This window comes from Catharus ustulatus, chromosome Z (genome assembly GCF_009819885.2).
Source record: "Catharus ustulatus isolate bCatUst1 chromosome Z, bCatUst1.pri.v2, whole genome shotgun sequence".
Taxonomy (NCBI): domain Eukaryota; kingdom Metazoa; phylum Chordata; class Aves; order Passeriformes; family Turdidae; genus Catharus; species Catharus ustulatus.
In genome coordinates, this window is record NC_046262.2 from 63,631,467 (window position 1) to 63,658,290 (window position 26,824).

Here is a 26,824-nt window from a genome sequence, read left to right on the forward strand (position 1 = left end):
GAATTTCCACAAAAAGTGGTAGAAAAACTTGTTATGGAGTTGAGACACCAGGGAGCAACTGAGTTTGCTGTCTTACAGCAATGGCTGATGCACCTGTGCTTGTCAGAGGAGGGTATTTTGCCTTCCCAACTCCTGCCCACTCATCCACCCACATACCAACACTCCTGCTGCTTGTTTTTCCTGATACTGTGTTTCTGAAAGCATGACTGACATTTCCTTGAAAAGCTGATACTGTGGTTTACTTTCCAGTATCAGCCAGAACTGACTCTCACGTCATCTCGGCTGCAAAACTGAGTCCTGTGTCAGACAGATGAAGATAAAACCTTCCAGAGGGCTTCTGCGCTCAGCAGAAGAATGGTTCTTGTTGTGATTCTCACCTGTTCCTAAAGGCAAGATGGCAACTGAGGGCTCTGAGCATACCAGCTTGTGCCTGATCTCCTCGAGTGCACCAAGGACCCAGCCAACGGTGCCATCCCCTCCGCACACCAGCACTCGGAAGGAGGGGACTTTGGAGAACGTGTGAAACCTCCATTGTGAAGCAAAGCACAGGGGAAAAGAAATGTTACAATGGAATATAGGAAATGCAAAGTCCCAATATGCTATTTAAAATAACACGGCACTGGATTTCTGCCCATGCCCCTTTACCGTCAGTTCCTGGATCAAATTCAACAAAGTGAATGGAAAAACATGAAGTTGTAGATAAAGATGATTTTAAAAAGAGTAAAATCCACATTCCTCTAAGATACTTCACAGACAGAACTAAATGGTTAATCACTCCCTTTTTCAAGGGCACAGAGACCTAACTAGTCATAATTTCAATGTGAACATCTGTAACTCTCTAAATTCTAGAGGGGATGTTGATTATTGGTGGTGATTTTGTACTTAGTCATAGGAATCACAGTACATTTTCTTCTTCATTGTACTATTTTCCTGGTGATGCTTACCTTTTGTGGGTTTTCATCCTACATAACAACATATCATGCAAAAGAATTGTTATTTCCCATTGCACAAGAAGCAATGAACAACTGGGAGCATTTTGCCATAAAGCTACAGAAAGATTCCAAAGCCAAAACAAAGTGAACTGGTTACTGAAGTTGCAGCTTGAAGTGCATTTTAAAAAATCCAGAATTATACAGTTCTGACAGAAAAATTATTTGGTGTAGCTTGTTTATTTTGTCTCCTACATAAGCTACATTTTTCCCACAAAGCTTTTATTCAGAAGTTCTTGTCATGACAAGCTTTTTATTAAAGTAATAGTGAAGGCTACAACCATTGCTTTCAGTTTTATGAAGCTGTAACGAAGTGGGGTTCATTAAATCAAGTCATCAGTTCCTGTCTTCCTACAAGCACATTATGTTCTGTTCCTTGTAGAAATGTTGCAGCTGTGATCAGGCAGACCCTGTTAATTCTACAACTGTGGCCAAGTTTCAAGAGTCAAAATAGAAAATTTTATTATGCTTTCCTGGTAGTTCCCATGAAACATTAGAAGAAATAAAAGCAAAAATCCACCCTCATCAGGAAATGTGACATCTCTTTCCACCTCCACTCAAATATAAAATCAGTTTATTTTCAATAATTATTAAATATGTGCTACTGTAAAGTGTATGTGACTTTCCCAGAGCCAGACTCTGCTAGATTTCACAGAAGTATATACATTAGGAATTACTCTTTTTCTTTTAGAGAACCCTAAAGTTTAAATACATTCTCACAGTAAGAACAGTCAGAAGGAAATGATCCATTGCCCGGGTATTTAGGCACAGAAAAGAAGAAATTTAGATCTTCAAAATAAGTGAATCTCGTACACTCTTTCAAAAAGTAGCAAAACAATGTAAATTAAAAAATAATTAAAACATGATAACTTACCCAGGCAGTGGGCCCCCATTGGTAAGTTCAAAGACTTGATGTGGGTTTAACAGCTTTCTAAAACTGTACAGCAGATCCCGGCCTTTTAGACCACCACTTTTTGGATTCACAAATACAAGAAGTGGGCAACAATTCTGTGGTATCTTGGAAGCCTGAAAAAAACCAAGAAAAAGGATTAGACAACGCCATGAAAAGGCAGGAAAATTACTACTGCATCTCAGGAATACTACCTGATGCTTCCTTGATGCCTATTAAAAAAACCCCAGATGCTATAAATAAAAAGATTCAATGTCCAGCCAATGGACAGGCTAGCTGCTGGTCTCGCTTCCCCAGGAACCAAAGGCTCCTTAACCCACTCCAAGTACACATTTGAGCCTAACATTAGAAACAAAGGCACTGAAAGAAGCTCTTCCCACACATTTTTAGTTAACAGTCTAGGCCAAAGAACAGTGTGAGGGATAAGAGTTCTGTACAATTAAAACAGTTTCCTTGAAAAGCATGAACTTCTCCCCAAACCAAATTGTTCTTTAGTTTTGTGGTTGTCTTAGAATGCATGCCAATTTACAAAGACAAAGCATTTAACAATGAAGATGTTCGGGGCAGACAGTGGTGTACCTCTCCCTATGAAATCAGAAGCTGAAAGCTTCTTTTAAAAATACGTAAGCCAAGCTTTTTCATCATGAGGATTTACTGAGGGTGCCAGTATCTTACGACCTACAGAAGATGCTGCTGAAAGGACTCTCAAAGCCCCCAGAAACTGCAAAGGAGGCCACTGGACATGGCAGAGGTGAGATTTCCTGGGACACTCCACGGACTCCATAGGAGCAACTTCTGCAGCCTCACTGGAGATCAAAACTTCCAGCCAACAGATGCACCTTGGGACTAGTTTTCACCCAGCCTGTTCACCCATAAATAGTTCTGTAAAATGATTTGTAAGTAGTTCTAGAAAGATTAGAAAACACCAGCACACCTTTCATCCATCCTGCCACAAGGCTGGGGTGCAGGTACATGCCAAAAAAAGTCCACTGGACATTTCAACGACTGCACTTCTGAATAGAAAGGTTTGCCATAGTCCCTAAGTTGTGGTAATTCTTATTTACAAATTGGACAGCATTCAGGGAACAGCTATTTGTCACGCAGCTGACCGGATGGATTCAGGGAACAGAACAACAGTGCTAAATATAAGTCAATTTAGACAAGAATGATTCAGGGGTCGGTGAGGCAGCAGCATGACCACAGCGTGCAAGCATGTGGAGAGATACCAACAGCTACAGATGGGAGGAGGCGGCACCCAGACAGCCGTTCAGCTGCTGCTTGTGAGCGACCACCAGGGACCATGATCTGAGGGGAACAACAGAGAAATCGGGTCAAATTAATGATTTATATTCGTGGGGATGCAAAATGGAGTCTGACATTGAGATACCTCAGACCTGTGAGCTGATTTAGACACTTTACAAACGATTGTTTGGGTCTTCACAGTACTGGAGAAATTTCATATAATTTTCTGTTCTTAGAAGAGCTGGGTGCTAATCCTCAGCAAGTCACACCCTGCCAGATGTTGAGATGCTGACAAACACATAAAAATCCTTCTCCTCTAACACTGCCTGCATGAGAAATGCTTTCTGCCATCCAGAGTGGCTTGTGTCTTGATAAAGAGAAAACACATTGAGAAGAGGAACACTAAGAAGGTGTAAAGGCTGGTGAAGCAGACACACGCTACCGCTTCTTTACTCATCCTTCAGATTCTACAACACATTCAGTTTGAAAATATATCTGTTTTCTTGAAAAATAAATAAGCCAAACAAGGGCTGTTTTGAGGGACAAACTGCCAAAAGAACCTTAATGTTTTATTTTACTGGAAAGATTCCACTGCACACAAAACAAGTAGGTTGATGACAATGAGGCTGAAAGCTGTGCACACAGCTCTCCCCAAAGGAATCACCTTCATGCTAAACTGACAGTTGAAGTCAAAACACTTTTGGCCTTGCATTCAGGCCTTATTGGAAAGGGGGAAGCAATTACTCCAAGTATGCCCAATACATAACAAGAGTAATATAGTCCTTTCTGTTAAGCACATGGAAAGGATATTTGCAGGCAGCAAAGGAAGTCCGTGGAACATAATGCAAGCCACCGTCACAAAAAGAATTCCTTGAGTATTAAGTCAACAGCCCAGGGATCCATACATCCCAAAGATACAAGTGGATTTTGTCCCCTTGAGCCATTCCAAGCATTAACAGAACAGTAAGCAGAGCTCTGGTGTTTTCAGAAGTGAAGGCCGTCTTCTTACTCCATCAGTTCCTGCATCATCATCTGCTGTATCCCACTTTGAATAGATCTTTTATTATCATCAAGGTTGGAAGACAACTTTAGGATCAAGTCCCACCATCCACCCAGCACTGCCATTGTAATGCCTAAACCACTCAACCACATCAGATGCCTCTAAAACACCTGCAGGAATGGTAACCTCCATGGGGAACCTCTTCCAATGCCTGACCACTCTGACAGTGATAAATTTTTTTTCTAATATTTACTCTGAATCTCCCATGTCTCAAATTAAGACCATTTCCTTTTGCATGGCAACAAAGATTGATGCCCACCTCACTAGAGTGATGGGGTCACCCCTGAGCCTCTTCTTCTGGAGACTAAATAATCCCAGCTCCCTCAGCTCGTTCCTGTAACACGTTTTCTGGTCCTTTCGTGATCCTTATTCCCTTCTCTGGACACACCCCAGCACCTCAGTGTTCTCCCTGTAGCGAGGGGCCCAGAACTGGACACAGCACTCAAAGTGGGGCCTCACCAGTGCTGAATACAGGGGAACAATTCCTGCCCTGCTCCTGCTGGCCACACTATTGCTGATACAGGCCAGGATGCCACTGGCCTTCTTGGCCACCGAGGCACACTCCTGGGTCATGTTCAGCCAGCTGTTGATCAGCATCCCTAGCTTCTTTTGTGCTGGGATGCTTTCCAGCCACTCTGCCTAGCCTGTAGTGCTGTATGGGGTTAAATCCCACCAGCAACAGAAGGCAGAGCAGCTCTGAAAGGAAACATCATGTCCCATGAGGTAACAGAGCACACTGTTCCCTTCCAGCACTCCCTTCCAGCTTTTACTTTGCCCTACCTTCTCTCCTGTTCACTTCCCATTCTTCCTCTTCAGAGCTTTTTAAATACCTAAATTTAATTTCCAGCCATTTCAATTTTTGAACCGGCAAACCTCAGGCTTGATATAATGCCTGGAAACTTGTGGGGTTTAAAAAAAGGGGGTTAACAGGAAAATAAAAAGAAAAAATACTAAGTTCTACAGCTCAAAGTAAACAAAAACTTTTTCAGAAAAGCATAAGAATAAAGAAACCAGCCCAACACTAAAGTTGAACAAGTACCTTACTTGAATGTTAACAAGAACATTTGATTATCTTCTCTTCTTCAGGAAATCAGTTTCTAAAAATACTGATTTGGGACATTTAGAAGTGACATGCTGAACACATGTTTTACATTATTTGCTTTTACAGGCACGTTCTAATGCACTGGGTTTTAAACCAAGTAACTGAAATAATTCAAAAACAACTTAAGGGAATCACAACTCTTTCTGAAACATGGTACACTCTAAGGCATTCAAAAGCACAGCTGTGTTTTGCAAAGTAGTCTGAGATCTTACCCAAGTAACATAAATCCTTGCAAATACGTATTTACAGTTTCTACTGTAAATTCCCATCAATATTTCTTGTCAAGTGTCAATACTGGACCTAAAAACCCCAAACCAGTTAAATATATGCATTTATATAAATGCCTTGAATGCCACTATGATTCACAAGCAGCTATGGCTAATGCCTGGAGCTAATAAAAAATCTGTATGTAGTGTAAACTAAACAGTCCTACTACTCAAACCCATCTTTGTTAAGGTATCTTCCAATGTAAATTCCTAACTATATGCGTTTAGATGAAGCTATTCAGAATAAAAAGAAGTCTTCAGGAAAGCACTTGTCCTTACAGTGAACTTGCTTCTTATCACAATTCTTCATTAAGCTTAAAGGAGTAAGAAACACTGCTAAATCTCCAATAAAGGCTAGCTTCTAAGACAACCATTATTTTTTGGTAAGGATTAAAAACTCCTGACAGTTTGTACAGCATAGCAGGGTTGCTGCTGTGCTTTCTCAAGAACACACTCTTTTGTTAAAATTACATACAGCCACAAGGGTAGACCCTCATGCCGCACAATTTTTTAAAGTTCCTTAATAAAGCCACACTGGGGAGAGACGAGTGAGTTTGTTACTGGGCAGAAGAGAGTATGTGACTCACAGTCTGAGGACTCCCTTCCCCCTTTAGCCCTGGCTTCAATGCTGTGCTTGAGGAGTGAAATCTCAGAAGGGTTTTGTGTTGGCTGGCATTCAGGAAGGAATTTATTGCTCCTTTCTTAGAGACAGCTGAAGGAGGCTGCGTGATTTAGATACTCTGACACTCACTGTGAATTGCTTAATTTGTCAGGAGTAGCACAACACAGCTTTAAACTGGGGCAAGATGTTTATTATCCATGCTAATCCCCTTTCCATTGACTGTACTGTGTAATCTCCTCTCACAACAAAGAAGAACAAGGCGTTCTGTGCCACCTGCCTACCAGTGTGACAACCACAGCACATCTTCCCGGGTGGTGGGCTGTCTCCAGAATCTGCAGATATCTCTGACAAGTAGAATTCAACATTTGCAAATGTCTGCCAGCAGAATCTTCCGTGTGCAAGGACTCAGAATGCCCCAAGCACAAAATTTTCTCCACCCTGGCCAGAAAGGACTCATTATCTGATGAGAAATTATGTGCAAGGTGTCACAACACTACTGGAGCAGCAGTTGGGTCAACCTCCAAGCTTTTTCTTTAATTTTTGTCTAATTGCAGAAATGGACGAATCACAGAACCATAAAAATTAGAAAAATACCTGTAGCATCATCGATTCCAACCTTTGACTGAATACCACATTGTTGAGTAGACCACAGCACTAAGTGCCATGTCCAGTCCCTTCTTGAACACCTCCAGGGATCAGTGATCCCACTGCTTCCCGGAGCAGTCCATTCCAATTCTTGAAAACCCTTCCAGCAAAGGGTGAAAAAAGTGACAACCCTTTCAGAAGGGTGAAAAGTACAGTAATTTCACGACTATAAGGCGCACCGGACTATAAGGCGCACTATTTTTTTGCAGCGAGGAGCTGTGCTGCGCGCAACAAAGTAACGAATTAGTGGCAGGTGCTCAATTTGCAAACATTTTTCACAGATTGGCGTAGCCTTTAAACGCAGCCCCAGGCGCCCTCCCTGTGCTGTGGGCCGCAGTGGTCCGGAGCCAGCGGCAGATCCCTCCCTCCCCGTGTGGCGGCCGGGGCTGGTGGCGGCTTCTTCTTCCCCCCGCACCCAGGTTGGGGCTGACGCAAGCTGCTTCTTCCCCCTGCGCCCAGGCCAGGGCTGGCAGCGACTCCCTCTCTCCTGGCGCGGCGGCCAGGGCCGGCGCTGGCTCCCTCCCTCCCCACACAGCTGCCGGGGCCAGGGCCGGCGGCAGCTCCCTCCCTGCGCAGCTCCTGCCAGCTGCAGTTGCCCGCTCCCGCCGCCCCTCCCGACTTGGCGCCCCCGTGGCACTGCCCCCCCATTGCGGCTCTCACTTCTGGTTTGGCAAATTTCACAACTTTGTTCATTACATAAGGCTCACTGGACTATAAGGCGCACTTTTGGGTTCGGAACAAAATTTTAGTCAAAAGGGTGCACCTTCTAGTCATGAAGTTACTGTAATCACTTGTATTTTGGCTAAAATGCTCATTTAACTACAATGCTTTTAAAAAATAAATATTTGTGTGAGGATTTAGTAAAATGAATGAAATTAAAAGTTTCATCTATTTGGGAACCTTCTACGTATTTTCCTGCTACTCTTAATCTAAACACAGTATTTCAGTGGGCACTCCACTAGTAAAAGGCCTTAGTGATAAAGCCACAAAAACCTGTGCTTGTATTGGCCTCATAAAACTGTCTGCTGATTTCCTTGCTTGCCAGTGCCGCAAAACAAGCTCTGTTAAATTAGTTCTGAAAGATTTAGTCCTACAATGTCTTGCACCTTGAATTGATACCAAAGAGTGAAACCAAACTGTCCCTGAAGTTCTTTAAACACAGCAGCTAAACAGCTTTATAAAATACTGCACCTTTTTTTTCTCACACACCAGTGAAGAGAATATTTTCATGTATTTGAATATTGCGAAATGAAAAAGTGCTTGATTTAATTCCTAAAGGCCTCAAACAGCAGAACAGAACAACACATCTGACAACACTAACTGCTTGACTTTCTAATAAGCAGCTTATGCTAACTGATTCTGCATTCAGACTTCTCAGAAATGGTAATAAGAGAATGAATTGCTTTGGGTAGACCTGAGCATGCCAGACTCTCTGCTCCTTAGAAGGAATATCAGACAGAGAGTAAGCAAATTTCACCTCAGAAAAATAAAACTAGCAATGTGCTAACCATGAATACTTCTGTACTGTTACCAATTTTTAAGAAGGGCTGTTTTGGTTTGTTGGTTTTTTTGCTTGGTTGGGTTTTCCTTTAACTTAACTGGAAATTTGGAAAAATCATTTGGCCTTCATTCCCAATTTCTTAGTATTTCACTTACAAAAGAAATGTCAAACATGGTGTAAATTTAGTATTGTGTCAGTTCCTGTGTATTTCCTGGTACTGTATTTAAATCATCACACATGTAAACAAAGACTAGTATTATTATTAGGCTAAAAAGATAGCCTGGGTTGGAAAGCACCGCAGGAGGTCATCTAGTCCAACTGTTACTCAGACTAAAGACAACAATCAACCATTAGTCTACCCTGTGTAGTTAGTGAATGGCAAAAGCTAGGTGGACAATCATACAGAAAACAACACTTGAAGTACCATTTAAATTAACTCTTGGCTCCTTTCAGTGAGCTGACCAAATATAAACAGGACATGCTGAAATGGAAACACAGTGTTTGTCCCTATGTACAGCCCCTCTCTCCTGCTTATATATTAGAAATAAATCCCTAGCAGTCCCCTGAACTGGAGTTTCTAAAAAATATCTTGCATCAGATAAGAGGTAGCAATATCCACATTTTCCTGGCAACAGGAAGTTCTCTTCCAACATATCCTGTGTCAGAAAAACAGACACATGCAATCAACAGAGTGGAGTATGTTCAACTTCACACCGCAGACACCAAATACAGGCTCATAAGCATTTGCCTAAAAACCACTGAAAACAATTCAAAAGTTCATGCTGCTTTCTGTTTCTCATAACAGGCACTCTGAAACCTAGTTTGGACAAGAGGGACTTGATTTCTAAGGACTTCACAAAATGTAATTCCTATGCATGCATAAGAACAAGGCTCTCAGTGTTTTAGGAGGGGGTGTAACTTTAGATTTTGCCAGTTGCACGTGAGCTCTACCTCTAGTATCTACTTATATAAAAACCATAATCTTGCCTTCAGAAAGCCTTGACAAGTGTAGGACTAATTTTTAAACAGTGAAAGCAGCTATGTGAGTAAGCAACTATGGTCATTGAACTTGATACCTACCTATATAAAGTTGTTTCATAATTCCCACTAATAATGTAATCTTTTTGACCTTCTGTGCTATTCTAAGAAGTCAAACCAAGACTCTCAGTTTGCTTGCTACAATGCAGTTCCAGAAAGGTAGTAACTGCAAGACACACAACACCTCAGCAGAAAGTAACTATGGCAACACTCTTTGTTAGACAGAATTTACATAATCCTGGTTAAAAATATCACTTCACTCAGTTAATAATTTTCCTCTTCTATCGTTGACTCTACTTTAACATGAAACCTATTATTAAACAAACTGATTCACATGAAAGTGACTAGTAATAATAAGAATAAATCAGAATCAAGCCTGAATTTGTGAGAGGAGTCTAGCACTAAGTGCTTCAAAAGACTATGCTCTTCTGAAATCCTCAAGAGGTAAATAAGGTCGAACTGCCTCTGCTACATAATGGGGGAAATGAAGATAATGTCACTGTGAAAACAAGCAGAAATATTTTACCTCACGGTTAGTGAGGAAACAGTTAGCTCCCATAACAAAGTTTTGTAATCATTTTAAGACACACCAGCTGAAACTGAAACCCTCCCTTTATCATTGCAAGAAACAGAGAAAATAACTGTTCCCCCCCCTTTATAATTGTAGTTAGGCATCTGTAGATTGACAATTGAACAGTAGTAACAGGACAAATAATTTAACTCACTGAATATATCATATACATGAAGTATAGGCTCTGAAGCATTTTTTTGTCACACTACTTACAATATGCCTACCTTGAATAAAACATATTTTCATTTAGTTCTAACAAAAGGAGTTTTAAGGCAGTTATTTTTTTTCTCTTAAAGACATTTTTAAAATTCAAACCTGTCTCTTACCATAACTGCAGGAAGGACCACAGCATTCAGAGGTTTGTCATTGACAACAGTATCTTTAACTAGCATATATATTCTTTCAGCTTCAGAAAAACATGAAATTTGGAGTACAACAGCACCTGTAAAGAGGCATCAGAACTACTTTTTATATTTTCTAATATTATTATTATTATTATTATAAAATAGATCTCATATTATAGCAAAAGTTTACTCAGTTTATTGAGGACATTATTCAGCAAGACTTATTCTGCAGTTGTTTGTTATCAGTTGAATTTTGTCATTCTGTTTTTAAACCTTCCTTCCTACCCTCAGAGACACATCAGATTTTTGTTAAAACAAAGCAACTTGGAGGCAAGAACTGCAGCACAGAACTAATGCATATTTAAAGATTTCCTTTGAGCTTCAGGGTTGGAGCCTATTTGCATACTCTTTATCATGACAAACATTCTGTTCTCATCATCTACAAGTGACAGAGGTATCAGGTTTCATCTTGTATCCAATTATTAAAAATCCATTAGTTCTGTTCATTAACAATATCTCCGTAAGAATTACTGCAAGCAAATATTTGGGCTGATAATCAAGTTTATAACTTTATGTTGGCTTAGGTTCTGAATGGAGAAGTCGGGGAAGAAGGGAAAACAAAAGAGAAAAGACAAAATAAACATCGATAAGTCAGTGTAAAGCAAAATATCTGGTGAGGAGGAAAACAGGGCAGGATAAGACAAAAATGCACAATGAACAGTATATGGGATGTAGGCTGGTTACATAACCTGGTTGCGACAAAATGGGTGAATTAGGAAATTATGAGAAACACAAAAATACAAGCACAAAGAAAGTGGCAATAAAATCACATACAAGCAGAAACAACTAAAAAACATATGCATGTAAATTTGGTTTAATGATGCTGTGACATGGGACAAGTACCACAACACCAAGTATACACAAAACCAAATATGGAAAGGAGAAGGTACATCTGAAAGCTTTACAGCTTTTCCTGTGAAAAGATGAAAATCAATCAGCATCACTTAGTCATGTGGAGACAGCAAATAGCACAAAGGAAGCACACACATCAGTCTTTAAAACCATGCTATAGAAAGACTCATTTAGCAGATGTGGAAGTTAAGCCTGCCAAATGGTGTGAAACATCTCAACTATAGAAGAGAAAATTCCACACTTCACATTTTTACCAAATGCAGATCTCCACCTGACCACTGCACTAAAGCTGCCCAGAGCCACTGCTGCTCCAGCTGTCAGAAGCCTCATGGCTTCTCCGACCTTGCTGAAACAAAATTCATACAGCAAAAGCAAAGAAACAGCTCAAAGGATGAACACATTTATTTTCTTTAACTTTCAGCCATTTAACTCTAGCTCTTAACACTGCTAGGAAAACAGTGACTATGAAACAGGCCCACTGAGTCAAAAACCAGTACCAAATTTGAGTATTCATGAAGTCAAAGAGAGTACACTTGAAGGATTTTTAACAGTTCTGTGGTGTTAGATTATTGCAGTTGAACTGCAACTTCAAAACTCATTTCTGTGATGAAATATTACTGCCTTCTGGTACACAAGGCATGAAGCCAACCTTTTAATTTTTTTTATAAGGTAACACTAATCCACTGCTCTTCATAAATACAATGTGTTACATTCTACCTGAAGGGTTTTTTCTTATGCAGTAAGACTAACATACTCTGAGCTTTCAGCCTCTAGTATTAGGCTGCAGTTTTGAACATAGACATTGTTTGCAAGACTAAAAATTTTAATGCTTACCTTGTGCTTGATAAACATGACTCACAGACACTACATTTGCTGCAAAGGGTAAAAACATAAACACATAAAACCTTGGGTACATTTAGAGTAAATATTTAAAGTATTTTAAAAAGTTACATAAATATAATATAAATAAATATTAAAAGTTATACAAATACAGGGAGAACCTCCAGCTAACACTTTCCCTCTCATGTTTACTTTGCAAGTAAGAAAAGCTAAACTGATTTTCATAAAAGGTGACTAAGAATTCTTTCTGGCATTTCGAGTTTAATTCCTCTTGAAGTGACATAAAAGATTGGGAAAAATGCTTTGTTTCCTGCAACAAAAAGCATGATACATTCCTGACACTGTTTATACAAAGTATTGGTTGAAGGAGTATTATGAAAATTCAATTACACTTCTTTGAAAAAGAAAAATAAATTCTTTTCCCTGAGTGTTTGTCCATATGTGTGTGCACACACTGCTCATACTTCTCCATGATGGGGCACAGAGCTCATGACTAACATGGAGAACAGCCCAGGCAAAAAGTGTCAGAGGTTAAAAAAAGCAAGGCATAATCTGCCCATGGTTTAAGGTATGTATAATTCTTTTAAAAAGTGATGCTTTCTCACACAAACATACAAAAAAAAAAAAAAAGGTGTAGTCACATATAACTAGAGTAACGTAATAATTATTCTGTAAATAATGAGCTGTCAGATCTCTCCTTCAACTGTGAGCATGTTAAAATGATTTTAAAAACCCACGTGAGAGCAAAAGGCAGAATGATTTTTTAAAATCAGGTTAGAAAAAGTTAAAGTTATAAGAAAAATGAGCAATTGATGCTACTACATTTTGTTCTGTACAAGTTAATGTGCCAGAAGATGTACCTGTTTACTTACTTTTGATAGCTAATTCTTCCTTGAGAATATTTGTGTACTCTTCAGGGGAAAGTTGAGGTGGAAGGCCACCAACAAATAAATTTACTTGTACAATGGATTTACTGTTTTCCACAATGTAAAATCTTGTTTGATTCATCTGACGTATTGAAGTCTACCAAAATAAAGGAAAATAAGTGACATGACATTTGGCAAAAAAGATGCTGCGAAACAAAATCCAAAATAGTTCTGCACTTAGCAGTCATGTCCTCTATGTCTAGAGTATATCAGAAACAGAAACAAACTTCAATTCAAGCACTAAACTTCTCTACCCTTGAGCCTGGTTAGGGGGTAACCAAAGACTCATTTTTTCTGTAAGAAACAGGACTCCGTACTTGCTAAAAAAAACCCAAGAAACAAAAACATGTTTCTTTTTCAGATTTACCTTTCTTATGTCCTTGAGTCTGTTAAGAATCAATTCCTGATTGTCCAAGACCATGCGCTGAACTGGAGAGGGCAAGAACATTAATCATGTTAGAGAGCATGTAAATTATTATCAGGCTCAATTACACAAAAACAATAAAGAAGAAAAATTAGGGGGAAAGTACAGCTCCGCATTCAACTAATTTTCTCATAAAGGACCATGTAGACCTGAACTACTTCTTATCCAACAACAAAAACACATAGGTGCTTGCAACAGTCTGGCCTTTTCCACAGTTCTTAAACACTATCCTCCTTTAAAAAAAGGCAGAAACAGCCTGAACCCACTCAAAAGACAAGCAGTACTTTGGTAATAATCTAACAGTTTGACAAAAGACTTTAAAACTATATTTCCTAACAAGTACAATAATAACCAACTTCCATATTTTATCAAAATAATTAAACAATTCTAACAACTTTCAGTGAATGTAAGGTTGCAAATGTTTTAAAACAGAGCACCAGAAACCAACCAAGGTTATGACATTCACAAAGCTACAATAATCTTATAAAACAACTTCCCAACAATGCTCGCAAATGAAGCAAAGCATTGAGACAGTATTTGAATGAAAGGTATTTATTCAGCTGTGGTCAGAGCATTAGACTACTTCAATGTCTTCATGTATTTGGCCAGGCAATCTTACAAATACTGAAGCACAAAGGGATATCAACGTGGAGAGCACCAGCCCACCTCCTGCAAGATCAGAAAATACTTGAGCAATGTTAGGACTGCAGATTTCTGTTCTTCCTAACACACAAACATACTACTTGGGACTGTCTAGGACATAAACTTACTCTTTTTCAGGGGTTGTGTCAGGAGGAAAGAAGACCATGGAAGACATTTGAACTTTAGAATTAAACTTTAATAAATATTAAAGTTATTAATAAACAATGGCAATTAAGAAAATTATGTCAGTTAAACATACCTCCTCAAAACAGGGCAAAAGTGTTAATACCCACCAGAAATCACAAATCAGTTTTTATATCATAATGAAGGGGAACCTTATTCCCACAGGACACACAAGACTGAAAAGAATCAGCATCACTTCTGACTAAGTATTTCAACATTTTCATGAAGTTTCATTTGTGGTTTTTATTGTAGAAAATGAACTGTGACTGTTAAAATGGGGAAAAAACCCACAGAGATCAGATGTGTCTTTGGCCAACGCTCCCTCACTTACCTTGCTTACTGCCCATAAGCACTTCCACCAATTTGAAATTCTGGAGGCACTCCGTCTGCCAAAAGATACAACATGTATGTGCAGCTTCTGACCAACAAATTTTTGCCAGATGTTTACATTATTGTGTGTTATATCCCACACATAGTGCATAAAAGAGCATGCAAAATTAAACATCTTTTACAAATTAAATATTTTTAAGTCAACCATTATGTTCTTCCTCTAACCTACTCTTTCCAAGACAGGAATGATCTCCATTTTACACACTCATGGCAATATGCTGCCATGCTCCTAATAACACTGGCATTCTCACAGCCACTTTGTGAAGGGATCCCTGTATACAGCACGGATAATCTCACTCCTGCTTCAGCAATGATCAGCTCATCTGGGGTATTTCCTGAGTGTCCTTCCAGAAAAAGCATGCAGGACTGCTCTTGGAGAAGATGGCCCAGGAACCAGTTCGGCAAAAGCAGGTTGACCATTCCCCATCTCCTGGGACACTCCAGGCACGCATGGCACAAAATCCATTTCACATGTGTCACAATCTCTTCTCCAAGCTACTGCCAGGAACCACTTGAGTCCCTTGCAGCCGCACCACAAGAGCTGACACAGCCAAAACATGAACCATTAACAACGACTGAAACCCTGCAAACATATGGCACTCAGGAATAAGGATGGGTCTTAAATATTGGCCTTGAGACTCAAGAGACAAGCGATCTTGCTTTATGTGTCATGAATGGGGGTGTTAAGAGCCATAACTGCCTACATGTGCTTTGCCTGATACTCGATGAGAGCGACTTGGAGCACAGTCAAATTCTGGATATTAAAAAAAGATTTCCTATATGTACATGTTTATACAGAGAAACAAGTAAAGCATTAAAAAATTATCACTACTGGAGAAATTGCAACTGAGCCAAAGAATTAAGTCTTTTACAATACATATCTAGCAATGAAGATCTTTCCCTAAGGGAGTTTCCAACTATACTGTTTGACAGTTGTGTTTTTCAGATGAGACAAAACTTCAGACATGGTTGTTCCTATTTTTGTTAAAAGGTCCACAGCACTTGAAGAAACTGACCGACAACAAATCCTGGAAGTATCCTGTAGCCAAAACAAGCTGCATGGTTTACACAGCTGGATACACCTAGACAGATGTATGATTATCACTCCCTGCAGAGAGCTAGTCACATGCATGCTCCTATGTACCCTGTAAATAACCACACCACCCCCTTTGTGAGCATGGCTGTGCCCTGCAGCAGTGGAACTGTGCCGACTTGCTGGTGTGCACACAAGCCCCAGGTGCTGACTAAAACGTGCATACTACAGCTTTGAGTCTCCACACTGGTGAGGCTGGGCCTGCCAACGGCTTGGCATGCTAGCAAAGTCTATAACTTGTTTCCTGAAAGTCATGCTGTTTTGGCATCAACCCGAAGAAGGACAAGCAGACAGAAAATAGATTATTGTCCTAGGAAAGCATGTGCATCTACAAGATTACAAGACATATCTAGATCTAGAATTTTCCAGTGATATGGGGAGCAATGCAGACATAAAGAACATGGCTGCTGTTTCAACCTTGAGCCTTTCATTGCAGCCTTTGGGGGCTACAGAGATGCTGCTTGCCACCATAGGAAGAAAATTTCTGCAGTGCTCTTTAATGTTTTTGTAAATTGTTTGGATGAAGAAATCAAATGCACTGTGAGTCTTCTGCTACTAAGCTCAGAGAAACTGTGGACATCCTCAGAGATAGGGGACCTTTGTGGGGAGATGTGGACGTGCTAGAGAGCTGGGCAATCACCAACCAGATGAAGTTTTTAACAAGAGCTACTGCCAGATTCTCAGCCTGGGATGGGGTAATCCTGGTTAAAATCACAAACTAGGGGATGAGAGCTGGAGAGCAGCCCTGTGGAAAAAGATCTTGTAGATTGGTCAAGGGCAAATATGAGTCAGGAGTGCCCTGGCAGGCAGGAGGGCCACCAGTGTCCTGGGATGCATAGGCACAGCAAGGGAGGGGATTGTCCTGCTCTGCTCTGACCTGGGCAGCCTCACCTCAAGTGCTGGGGCAAGTCTGGATGACAAAGCATAAGATGGGTATCAACCCATTGAATGTGTCCAGAGCAGAGTGACCAAGACAATGAAAAGTCTCAAGGTCAAGACCAAGAAGGACCTCTCTGAGGTCACTTGGTTTGTTCACCCTGAAGAAGAGGAGGCTGAGGGGTGACCTCATCATGGTCAGCAGCTTCCTTAAGGTAGGCAGAGAAGGGAGAGGTGCCAATCTCCTCTCTCTGGTGACCACTAGATAGGGCCCAAGGAAAAGAGAATGAAGCTGCATTAAGGGGAGTTCAAATTAGATGTTAGAAAAAGGTTCTTCACTGAAAGTGTGGCTGGTAGTTGGAATAGGATCCCTAGGAAGGTGTTCATGGCAGCAAGTTTGTGAGAGTTCAAGAAGTGTCTGGACAATGCTGTTAGTCACACACTTCACCTTTAGATAATCCTGCAAGGAGCAGGAAGTTGGACTCAGTGATCTTTATGAGTCCTTTCCAACCTGAGATATTCTGTGATTTTACAACTTCCTTCAAAGCAGCACAAAGAATTAGGAGACAAGCATGATCGCCCTAACAGTGATTGTCAATTTCCCAACAAGGTAAAATTAGCTGAGTAGCTACATACATAAGTGTGTTTTAAATATTTCAGGACATAACCAACCAGTAAAAAAATGCTGCACCCCACGAATCATGGTGTTCATGCATGTAAATATGCCTGGCCCAGAAACGCTAATGGCAACGTGCAGTACAAAGCAATCATGCCTACCTACCCTGAATATTGTGCTAGGCTTTGAGCAGCATGCAGTCACAAAAGATCATCTGCCAAATGCTAACGACACTTACAGTAAGTGCAAATTCAGGGACTGCAATTTTTCAGAAGAGAAAAATATATACTTCCAGGGTTCACTCACTTAGGATCTTTCACTTACCTGCCTTCCAAGTAATGGGAGCACTTCTTTGATCACAGTCTGCACAGTGCTATCCTTATTTACTCGTAGAGAAACATATGCCATTCCCACCCTAAGGAGAAAAATACTTATTTTAAGATCTACCCTATGTGTACCTTTCTAAACTCAGTATGGAATTCTCTCTAATATATTTGCAGTAGTTGAAGAAAGCTGTACACTGAGGCTCGTGACAGATGTGGTATCAGTGCCATAGACAAGAAAACACTTTCATCTCAAGGAACTGCTAGTCACAATTGTAGCACTGCAGATTAGCTTCTTCCCAATTACAAAGATAACCTGCAAGTCATTTATAAAACTAGGCAATGCAGTTGCAGCAGCAAAATGAACATATGGTTAAATTTTATCCCACAGACCTTCAGAAATTAGTAGGTCCAGACCATTTTATTTCCACTATTTAATATGCTTAAATTCATACTATCTCAGTGGTAAATTGATAGGGTGTTTTAAATTTTAATTTTTTTTTCCTCCTCATCTCACATGGGAAATTGCACTGTAGTTCTTCCTACTTCACATTTCTTCGAAAAAATCCATCTATTTTTCCAGTGATGTGTATGTCATCATTTGCTTACAGATGTAGTTAATGTAAAGTTGCATTTTTCTAACCAAACACATGATAATAGGACTGCACAAGTTGCATTGTATGTTCCATGCATGTAAAGAAACCCAGCAGTTTCCAGGCATGGAAATGAATGTTATGCATACTACCCATTCAGAAAAATGAACAGAAGAATCCTGAAATATAGAAAAAGAAATTACAGTCTCTGTTAGAGCTCTGCAGCTTCAATAACTAAAGCAAACAGGACTAGAGTACAGAGGACAAATGTAGCCAAGAAGGACAACCTTGCAATCAAGAAGGAAAATACTCACTTTAGCCAGGCAGGATAAATTCTGATCACTTCCTCGTCCTTTGGTTTGGCTCTGATGATCCAAGCTTCAGGAACAGATTCTCGGAATACTGAGCCCAAGTTGCTGTCCTCTGCAGCATCATTCCTGTTGATAACATCATCAGAGAGCAGTACCTGCTGTGTAAAGGTCTGAAGCTCATACTCCTGCTGGTCATCATTTATGTAGTACGCCCTCAAAGCAGCCTCCTAAACACAGCAAGACAAATTAACATTTACTTGAAAAGACACCATTAATACATATGCAGCCACAGACATTATAAATACTCAATTTATGAAATGAACCTTCGATTTACATTCTAACCTCAGAGCAGTGGATACTTAGCAATGGCAAAAAAAAAAAAAAATCAAAACAAGAGTGAAGTTTTGAAAACAAATTTCCATGAACAGGAAAAAGAACTTGAGATATCAATGCATTTGAAGACAATCCACTGTATTTTTGGCTGTGATAGCCATTGTAAGATCAAATGTAAAAATTCAGGTCCAATAAATCTACACACATGCATGTAAAATTTACTCCACAAGGAAAATGGTAAATTACACCTGAGTGAACCCAACTCTGTTACTCATTCTTCTTGCACTAAGGGATGCTAAAAATTAGTGAGCTTCTCAGCCATGAAGCTGCCCTGAACCCACACACCTGTGAAGAGGAAAAGGAAGGGCTATCCTTGCAAGATGCACACATAAATTTTACATCCATAATCCACCCATGCCTGCAGCATCTGCTAACACAGCAATACAGCTCACATGTAGGAACTTGTATTCCTCTTCCCTGCTATTAAAATCACCAACCTGGTAAAATGTGATTGAAAGGCAAGTAGCGCTCCTAAATAAAAGTGTTTTCAGTCCTGTACATAGTTTTTCTTAAATATGTTTGCCAGGCAGAAAACTACAAACCCTTTGCAAAACTCTTGTTGATTTTGAGCAGAGTATCAAGATAAAAATCCTAATGATCTTTAGCTTTATATTGTCAAAATTCTGATGTAATACATTCTTCAGACTTTGCCAAGTCTGTTATGACTCTGAGACCTCACCATGCACAATGCTATTGCAAACCACCCCATTCTCCCTCTGGGATTTATCTCTCACAGTGTGGGGTTACTGCCTAGCCCAGTAAATAAAAATCTGTACAGCACACTTGATTTAGTACTAATTAATTTTTCCATCCCAGATGGAGCACTGGAAAAGCTAGGGAGTGGTCAGTATGTGATCAATGATTGATTGTTTTCACAGCCAAGGGGTGGAGGTAACTATAACAAGCTTTAGTGTACAATGCTGATTAACTCAAGTGCAATATTGGTGGCTGTCCAGGATAAATACCAAACCACTACTACAGAAAAGAAGCAAGATCTAAGGAGCTGGTTATCCTATATTTCTTGTATCAGTAAAATCAGGCTTCAGAGTAACATCAGGAAGCAGAATATCTGCTTAACATGTGATACTGTGGTCGCCATTATGTTACAGATATGTAAACCACCATTTTCTCAGATGCTCTAAAATAAAAGCACTACATGAAGTCAAATTACATTGTAATATTATAGCCCATTCACAGATTGTTGTTGTTGAGTTACATTTATAAAACTTAGTTTTTTACTACTGTAATATGAAATTATATATATTATGCTTGAAAATTGACCCTCACTGGGTATCTTACCACAACTTCTTCATTTTTTGCAATCCTTGGAACTGAAATTAGTCGAAATTGATTGCGTTTCACTGCATCATTCCCATCAAATATCTTCAGTGTTTGTTTACCTGAATGGAAAAAATTGTTTTTCATTAACACACCTTGATTCAGAAAGTTACCTGAACAGGAAGAGTACAATGTAACTACTAAAAACCTGCTTTTAACCCACTGAAATGTTTCTTCATGAGAAAGTTCCTTGTCATAGGACAAGCTTTGAGGCTATTTTAAACGTTGTTTTGTTACTGTTTGTTTAAAACAAAGGTACATTCAGAGAGGAAAGAGGCAGAAGTAATCCCAGTTTTATCCTGGCTTTTGATATAACTATTAGAACCAGACTGTGTATGTTATTGCTTCTTCATCCTCAGCATTCAAAATGGCATTTATTATTGACAAGTTGAACAACTTGAAGACCAAGACAAAGTGCCACACCCTTCTGAGAAAGTGCTTCCAGAGAAAGTCCATAAGATAGCTGGTTAAGTATACAGGCAATGGGAGGAAAATTCAGGGACAACAGAAAAACCAGAAGAAAGAAGGTACAGCATATGACCTTCAGCCTTTTGCTGTGCTTCACTTCACTAAAGCCTTATCAAGTCCATGCTCAAACTGTTGAGCGCAGATCATTGCACAGATGTCTGTGAAAGGGTGAAGAGTGAAGGATTTCAGGTTCACCTTTCACAAAAATGGGCTATGACACAGTTAGAGGCTGCGCTATGACAAAGTCTCTCTCTTAAAAACATTTTAAAGAGTTTTTTTAGCAAAATGAAACCAAATTCCCATAAACAGGCAGGTTTTGAGAGGTTTTAGGAACAAGTTAATATTACCAATGCATTACATGTGTCCTTACTGCCTCTGGAAAGAAAATCAAGTTAATCAATCCAGACCAAGAAGGCGATTCCATGAAGACAGACATTGTGTCCTCTCCTGATCACATCTTTATGATGACATCTGATGAGTTGCTCAGTTTTGCAGGTTCTTGGAGATAAATCCCCAGAGAGCTGATGTTTTACAGCAGACATAACTATTTCTCACTGACAGAATATGCCCTTTTTATTGCAGCGTTGGACTGAATAATTAACAAAAGTCACTCATTGTGTTAGCACAGTGTTACAGTCTGATCTCACAATAAACCTGTACACCTGCATTCATCTTCATCACTAGAAGCTACTACCTGCAATTCTTGAAATGTTAGAAATATTAAGTGAAAGCCACAAATACCAACTGTAATGCCCACACAACTGGTAAATCTTGCAGTCTGTTAATACATGGTAAAGCAGATATGTTACATGCTGGAGCCTACTTCCATGCTTCCTTTACAGCTTGGAAATACTCTGCAGTACAGAATAAAATACTAAGAGCCTTTTGCTCGCAAATTATATCAGCATTTAGGTTCAATGAAACGCACTAGCAAACTGCCATTTACCATAGAAGGATTAAAAAGGAGGAAGAAAACCACTGAACCACCTCTAACTGATGACTGATAAAAAGCAAGCAAGGATCCAGGCAGAAATGTTCATCACTCAATGCTGCAGTGGCAGACTATGAGGAAAGACTGCAGTATATAACTGCTTAACAAGGACACTTCAGTGCTAGCTTTCTTGAACCACCTGAAACCACCTATTTCTGCTTTAGAGTATGTTCCCCAACTTCAATCAGAAGCAGATACCATAGAACTAAGGGTTTATCTAGTATTTAAGTGGGAAAGCAGTCTTTTAAAAATGAGATTCTAACCCTCAAAGAAAAATCATGATACCTTAATTCTCATGGCCTGTATTTCTCCTTATTCTGAGGTGTAACAGCTACACTTGGACTTCTTTTTCAGTGTTGACTTGTCCACTTCTTAAGGGTATTTCTTCATTATCAATTCCACTGGTCATGACACAAAGTGTGTGCAAGGACGTTCTCATTACGTTGACGAAGGCCTCACTGCTTAGCAAAGCAGTCCCCAGTAGAGCCTCCCATCCTACCCTAAAGTCATCCTAGTCTCTCCTGGGACAAAGCTGGCTATGTTGACTGGTCTAGTGGAAGGTGTCCCTATCCATGTCATGGGGTTTGGGACTAGATGATCTTTGAGATGCCTTCTAACTCAAACCATTCTATGATTCTATAATGATATTCAAAACCTTACTGAACATGACAAACTGCTCTGAGTAACCTGACTTGAGCAGGAGATTGTTTTATACTGCCTCCAACCTCAGCCGTGCTGTGACCCTTTGGAGGGAAGCCTGTATGACAGATGTATGCGCAAAGGAAAACAGACAGAAACAGAATAAACATAATCACAGAATAATAAAATAGTTTGGGTTCAAAATGGCCAGCAAGGATCATGGAGTACAAGATTCCTGACAGGGACAGTTTTCACTAGATCAGGTTGCTCAGAGCCACACCCAAGTTGGTATGACATGTTGTGACTTTCTAATTCTTTTTGTTGATATCAAAAGTAGTATCACCATGGATCTTCATTTTTCCAATCATAGTGGAAAAATTATAAAAAGATAAAAATTCACATTTTTATCATAGTGGTTGTGTCTGTTGTCAATTTCTTTTTAGCCACAATATAAGTAATATATATCTATCATCAACTCTTACTTCTAAAGTACCCTTGAAACTCAAAAAACATTGCATTGAGGCCATAGCACACATCAGAAAGTGACCTACTCCTTTAAATTCTGCTGGATCTATGCCAGAAGGATTGGAATTCTTTTAGACACAGACTTCTGTCAGAATGATCTCCATAGTAACTACAGAATAGACAAATGTTAACCAAAAGACACAGTGTCCTGAGTGACCTTCTTTAGAGCTAACACAACTTGAGAAAACAAGTGAACACTGGTTTCTGACAGTACAGCTCATGTTCTGTGTATGAACTTTCGTAACACTATCAAAATCTCTGCTGTTTTCTCTAGCAATCCAGAAAGTAGACAACCATCTGAGAATAAAAACATTCATCCAAGTTCTAGTACTTGTTTTCATTTGACGTGTCTTTGTAGGTTGCTCTAATGAGATACTAGTTGGCCTAAGACAATCCCTAGCAATTGTAACTGGAGAATTTTTTAGGAGTTCTCCATGTCTTAACAGTCAAAGAACGCTTGGATTGACTCTCAATATAAACTGGTTTACAAGAACAAGTTTAAATCTACAGATCAGTAGTAATGCCCTAGGCTCAAGTATATTTCTTAGATAAATAAACATAATGCCTCTAATCTGGCATCCATCACATAAAAAACCTCCTTAACTTTATCAGTGAAAAATCATATTTAATTTTGTCACTGTCCACCTCACAGGGGACACTTTTACACTTCTTAACCCTTCTTCTGTTACATTTTAGAGCCTTTCCAAGCATCTACCAAGGAATGTGTGACACATTTATTTATCTGTAAGCAGTTACAGAAGAACACAATGGTCCTTTTTATGAAAGCTTAAAATTTTCTTAAGTATCTTTAGGGGAAAAATCCCTCTCCATATGCTGTCCTTGCATCTTCTGGAAAACAGTTTACACCACTGTTCTTTTCAAAACACAACTAACAATACCTTACATAACCCTTGAACACATACCATCTACTGCTGCTTTCTCTAGTTCAGACATATTGAACAAATGACATTATTGTATCCTGCCCTGAATTTTCATATCTTTTTTCTTCTTTTGGGAAGGCTAAACTAAAGCTAAACTGGCATGCTTTCAATGAATCCAGTTGAAATCCTCGATACATAATTTGCCCTTTTTGACAGTCGTAGGGGAAATAGGCTTAATTGTTGAAATGTAGAAATCCTCACACTCAACCACTTAAGTCACTTAAAACACTGGAAAAAGTGAAAGTTGTATAGACAAAGTGCAGTTAGAACATTTTGCCATAGTAAGGAAGTATGGCAGTGGATCATAACTTAAGGAACATTTAGGAATTAAGAAAGTAAAACAAGAGGATGCTTGAAATCTCTTCTATAACTGATTTAACTACTTATTGAACTGAATTTTTAAAAATTCCAAGTAGTATTTGCACAATTAGCCTCTTAATTTTGCAAAAACTTCAGGATTTAAAAAAACATTAGTGTTTATTGAAATGTCCTTTTATACAACAATCCAAGCAGCTACTTTAGGTAGCATGTACCATGCTGTTCTATTTAATAACATGGAGGTGGGAAGCTCTTAAATTGTAGTTTTACCTCATCTTCTAAAAAGCAAGAATTTGGTTGTTACCCGCCCAAGAAAACTCCACATGCTAAAAAATTTAACTGCATAAAAAGCAGCCAGTCCAGCTCAGTCCTGTTTACTGCAACATGCCCAAGCAAAAAAAAAAAAAAAAAAAAAAAAAAAAAAAAAAAAAAAAAAAATTCACTGATGTCCTCAGCAAAATTTGGATCCAGCAAATTTAGAAGCAAATGGCTCTGAAAAGACATGGTTGTCTGCCCTTTAAATGTGTTGCTTATCTATGGATTATTAACATCATGTTTTCTTTCTTCAATTACCAAGCTGAGAGAAATTTGTCAAGGTAATGAACAGATTGCCACTTTTGTCAACCCACCAACAGAAAACACCAAGGAGATATTTGTAACACCTTGGATAAATGTGTTGGACCAAAAGTTTGGACCTGAAATTAAAACTTAACACTGGAAAAGCAACCATTTAATATTTTGTCATAAGGCAATACAAGTTAAGATTATACGAATAAAGATTATTATATGAATAAAGAAATGGGTGACTATTCATCCCTTACTAAACTTTTACTTACTTGAATCAGTTGAAATTTGGATATCTTTTGTTGATCCTTGTGTTGAGCCATCAACATCATCATCTTCATCTGTAAAAGCAGAGACATTTTAATAAAGGATTTTTGTTTATTTGAATGGAGGGAAGAAGGTGTTTGTCATTTAAGAAGTTTCCATCAAGCAAGCTAAAACAAAAGGAAATGCACATTTTCTTTTTCTACTATTTTATGATAATAATTCATAGCATTTAAACAGTATTAAAAAACCAAATCTGCATTGTCATGTAGGTACAGTGAAGGCATGCATGAGATTCTTATACTATTAGCTCTACTATTGCAACTACTACATTTCATTCTTTTCTGAAGTCATGATGTCATGACTGTCATCATAGTATGGATGGTTTTCATTAAGTTTTAAATTACCAAATCAATTCAGCCTTCTGTGCCGAAATAATGGTGTTATAGAAGTAATTTCCACAACTGAAAAACAAAAGTATTGACACACAAAGAGAAATAAATTTCTGCTGTCCTCTAAAGCTAGGAGCTAACATGTCAGAAAATAAGGCACCCTTGTAAAACCATACACAAAATATTAAAAAATACTAAAATAAATGCTGTGAACATTTGGCATTTGCTTCTGTGAAGAACATACTCACAGTGTTCTCATTCCTGACACTCAGGGCCATACAAGACCACTGCAAATCCAAACATGATCAATTTTCATTCTCTGAAGGCAGCAGTAGAGTGCAATGCAAGTGTTCATCAAATAATGATATTCACCCTCACGCCCACTGAAAATTCTTTCAGTCTTGACTGGGATGCAGGCAAAGCTCCCAAAAGATATAAGCCAGGCAACATAGTTTTTGTAAAAACTATGCTTTGCAGTTGAGGCAGAAAGCAGGAAATCAAAGCACAAAACAAGAAAGAAAATATAAAATAAGACAAATAAAGGCAGATCTTCAGCACAAAAGAGCAAAAAAAATTTGGGGAAGTCAAAACTCTAAAGCAGGAGAACCTTCCAAGAAGCAGACTCAAAGCATGTCAAGAAGGGTACCAGGCAGTAGTCCTAAACTTGACACCAGGTAACTCACTGAATATTTGGGTAATGCTTCAAGTATCTACGAGAAAGACCAACAATAACACTTTTGAGGTGTGGCTGTTACAAAACAAAAAGAGTGTTGAGATATTCTCCCTGTTATAGCTGACAGACAAACAGATCAAGTTTCAAACTGGAGAGAAATTTAGACAGTATGGTCGTGAAACAGCCTGAACACCCTGAAATAAAAGACAGCTGAATGCCTTCTTGAATTTCACTCCAGACAAGTAAGCTACCAAAAAAAAAAAAAAAAAAAAAAAAAGGTAGTAAATATAACAATTGAAGAAGATTGCTCTTAATTTTAATTTCTCTCAACCTTCTTCTTTCTTAGTTTAGATGGGAAGAAGTTCACTTTTTATTACACTTTCTCCTTCAGTCTGAATAGTAGGGAAACCTACACCAACAGCATGTTGAAACTATTCCAGTAAAGTTCAATGACTTCTTTGAAATTCATTATGACAGGAGTCATATGCAGGAAGGGGCTCCACACTATTCTACCATAGCACCTCCTGGTAGCTCAAGAGTTTAAAAGAAGCCTCTTTCAGCACAAAGATGTTTGCTGAATGATGGAGATGAAGCTTAGCATTTACACCATGGCAAAAGCTACTTCAGACAAATGACTCCCAGTAGGTCAGTGATGATGGCTATGCCCATTCACTGCATGGGACAAGTCGTCTGACACCAGCTTGGGAAGAGCTATGCCTGCAGCACTCAACTCATCCAGACAACTGCCAACATTTCTTTGGTACCTCAGACTGGTCTTTTCACAATCTTATGAGTGATGTCCTTTGTCAGTTGTGGCAACAGGGGAGCACCCTCTGTGCATGCCACGTCAGGAGAACTTCTTAATGAGCCTGCCATCACACAGAAGTGCTAATTATCCT

General features: G+C 39.1%; 1 protein-coding gene across 1 annotated transcript in view; it reads right to left on the reverse strand.

The window, feature by feature from the left end:
• The window catches only part of DGKQ (diacylglycerol kinase theta), an 88,300-nt gene that overhangs the window by 17,638 nt on the left and 43,838 nt on the right, over positions 1–26,824 (reverse strand). The window contains exons 7-17 of the mRNA XM_033084596.1: positions 24,869–24,937; positions 20,112–20,212; positions 18,423–18,646; positions 17,517–17,607; positions 14,549–14,603; positions 13,336–13,397; positions 12,915–13,065; positions 12,037–12,075; positions 10,273–10,388; positions 1,864–2,015; positions 378–526 (exon numbers count right to left, since the gene is read on the reverse strand). Of these exons, the coding sequence (XP_032940487.1) occupies positions 378–526; positions 1,864–2,015; positions 10,273–10,388; positions 12,037–12,075; positions 12,915–13,065; positions 13,336–13,397; positions 14,549–14,603; positions 17,517–17,607; positions 18,423–18,646; positions 20,112–20,212; positions 24,869–24,937 (1,209 nt within the window). The remainder of the gene's footprint in view (positions 1–377; positions 527–1,863; positions 2,016–10,272; positions 10,389–12,036; positions 12,076–12,914; positions 13,066–13,335; positions 13,398–14,548; positions 14,604–17,516; positions 17,608–18,422; positions 18,647–20,111; positions 20,213–24,868; positions 24,938–26,824) is intronic.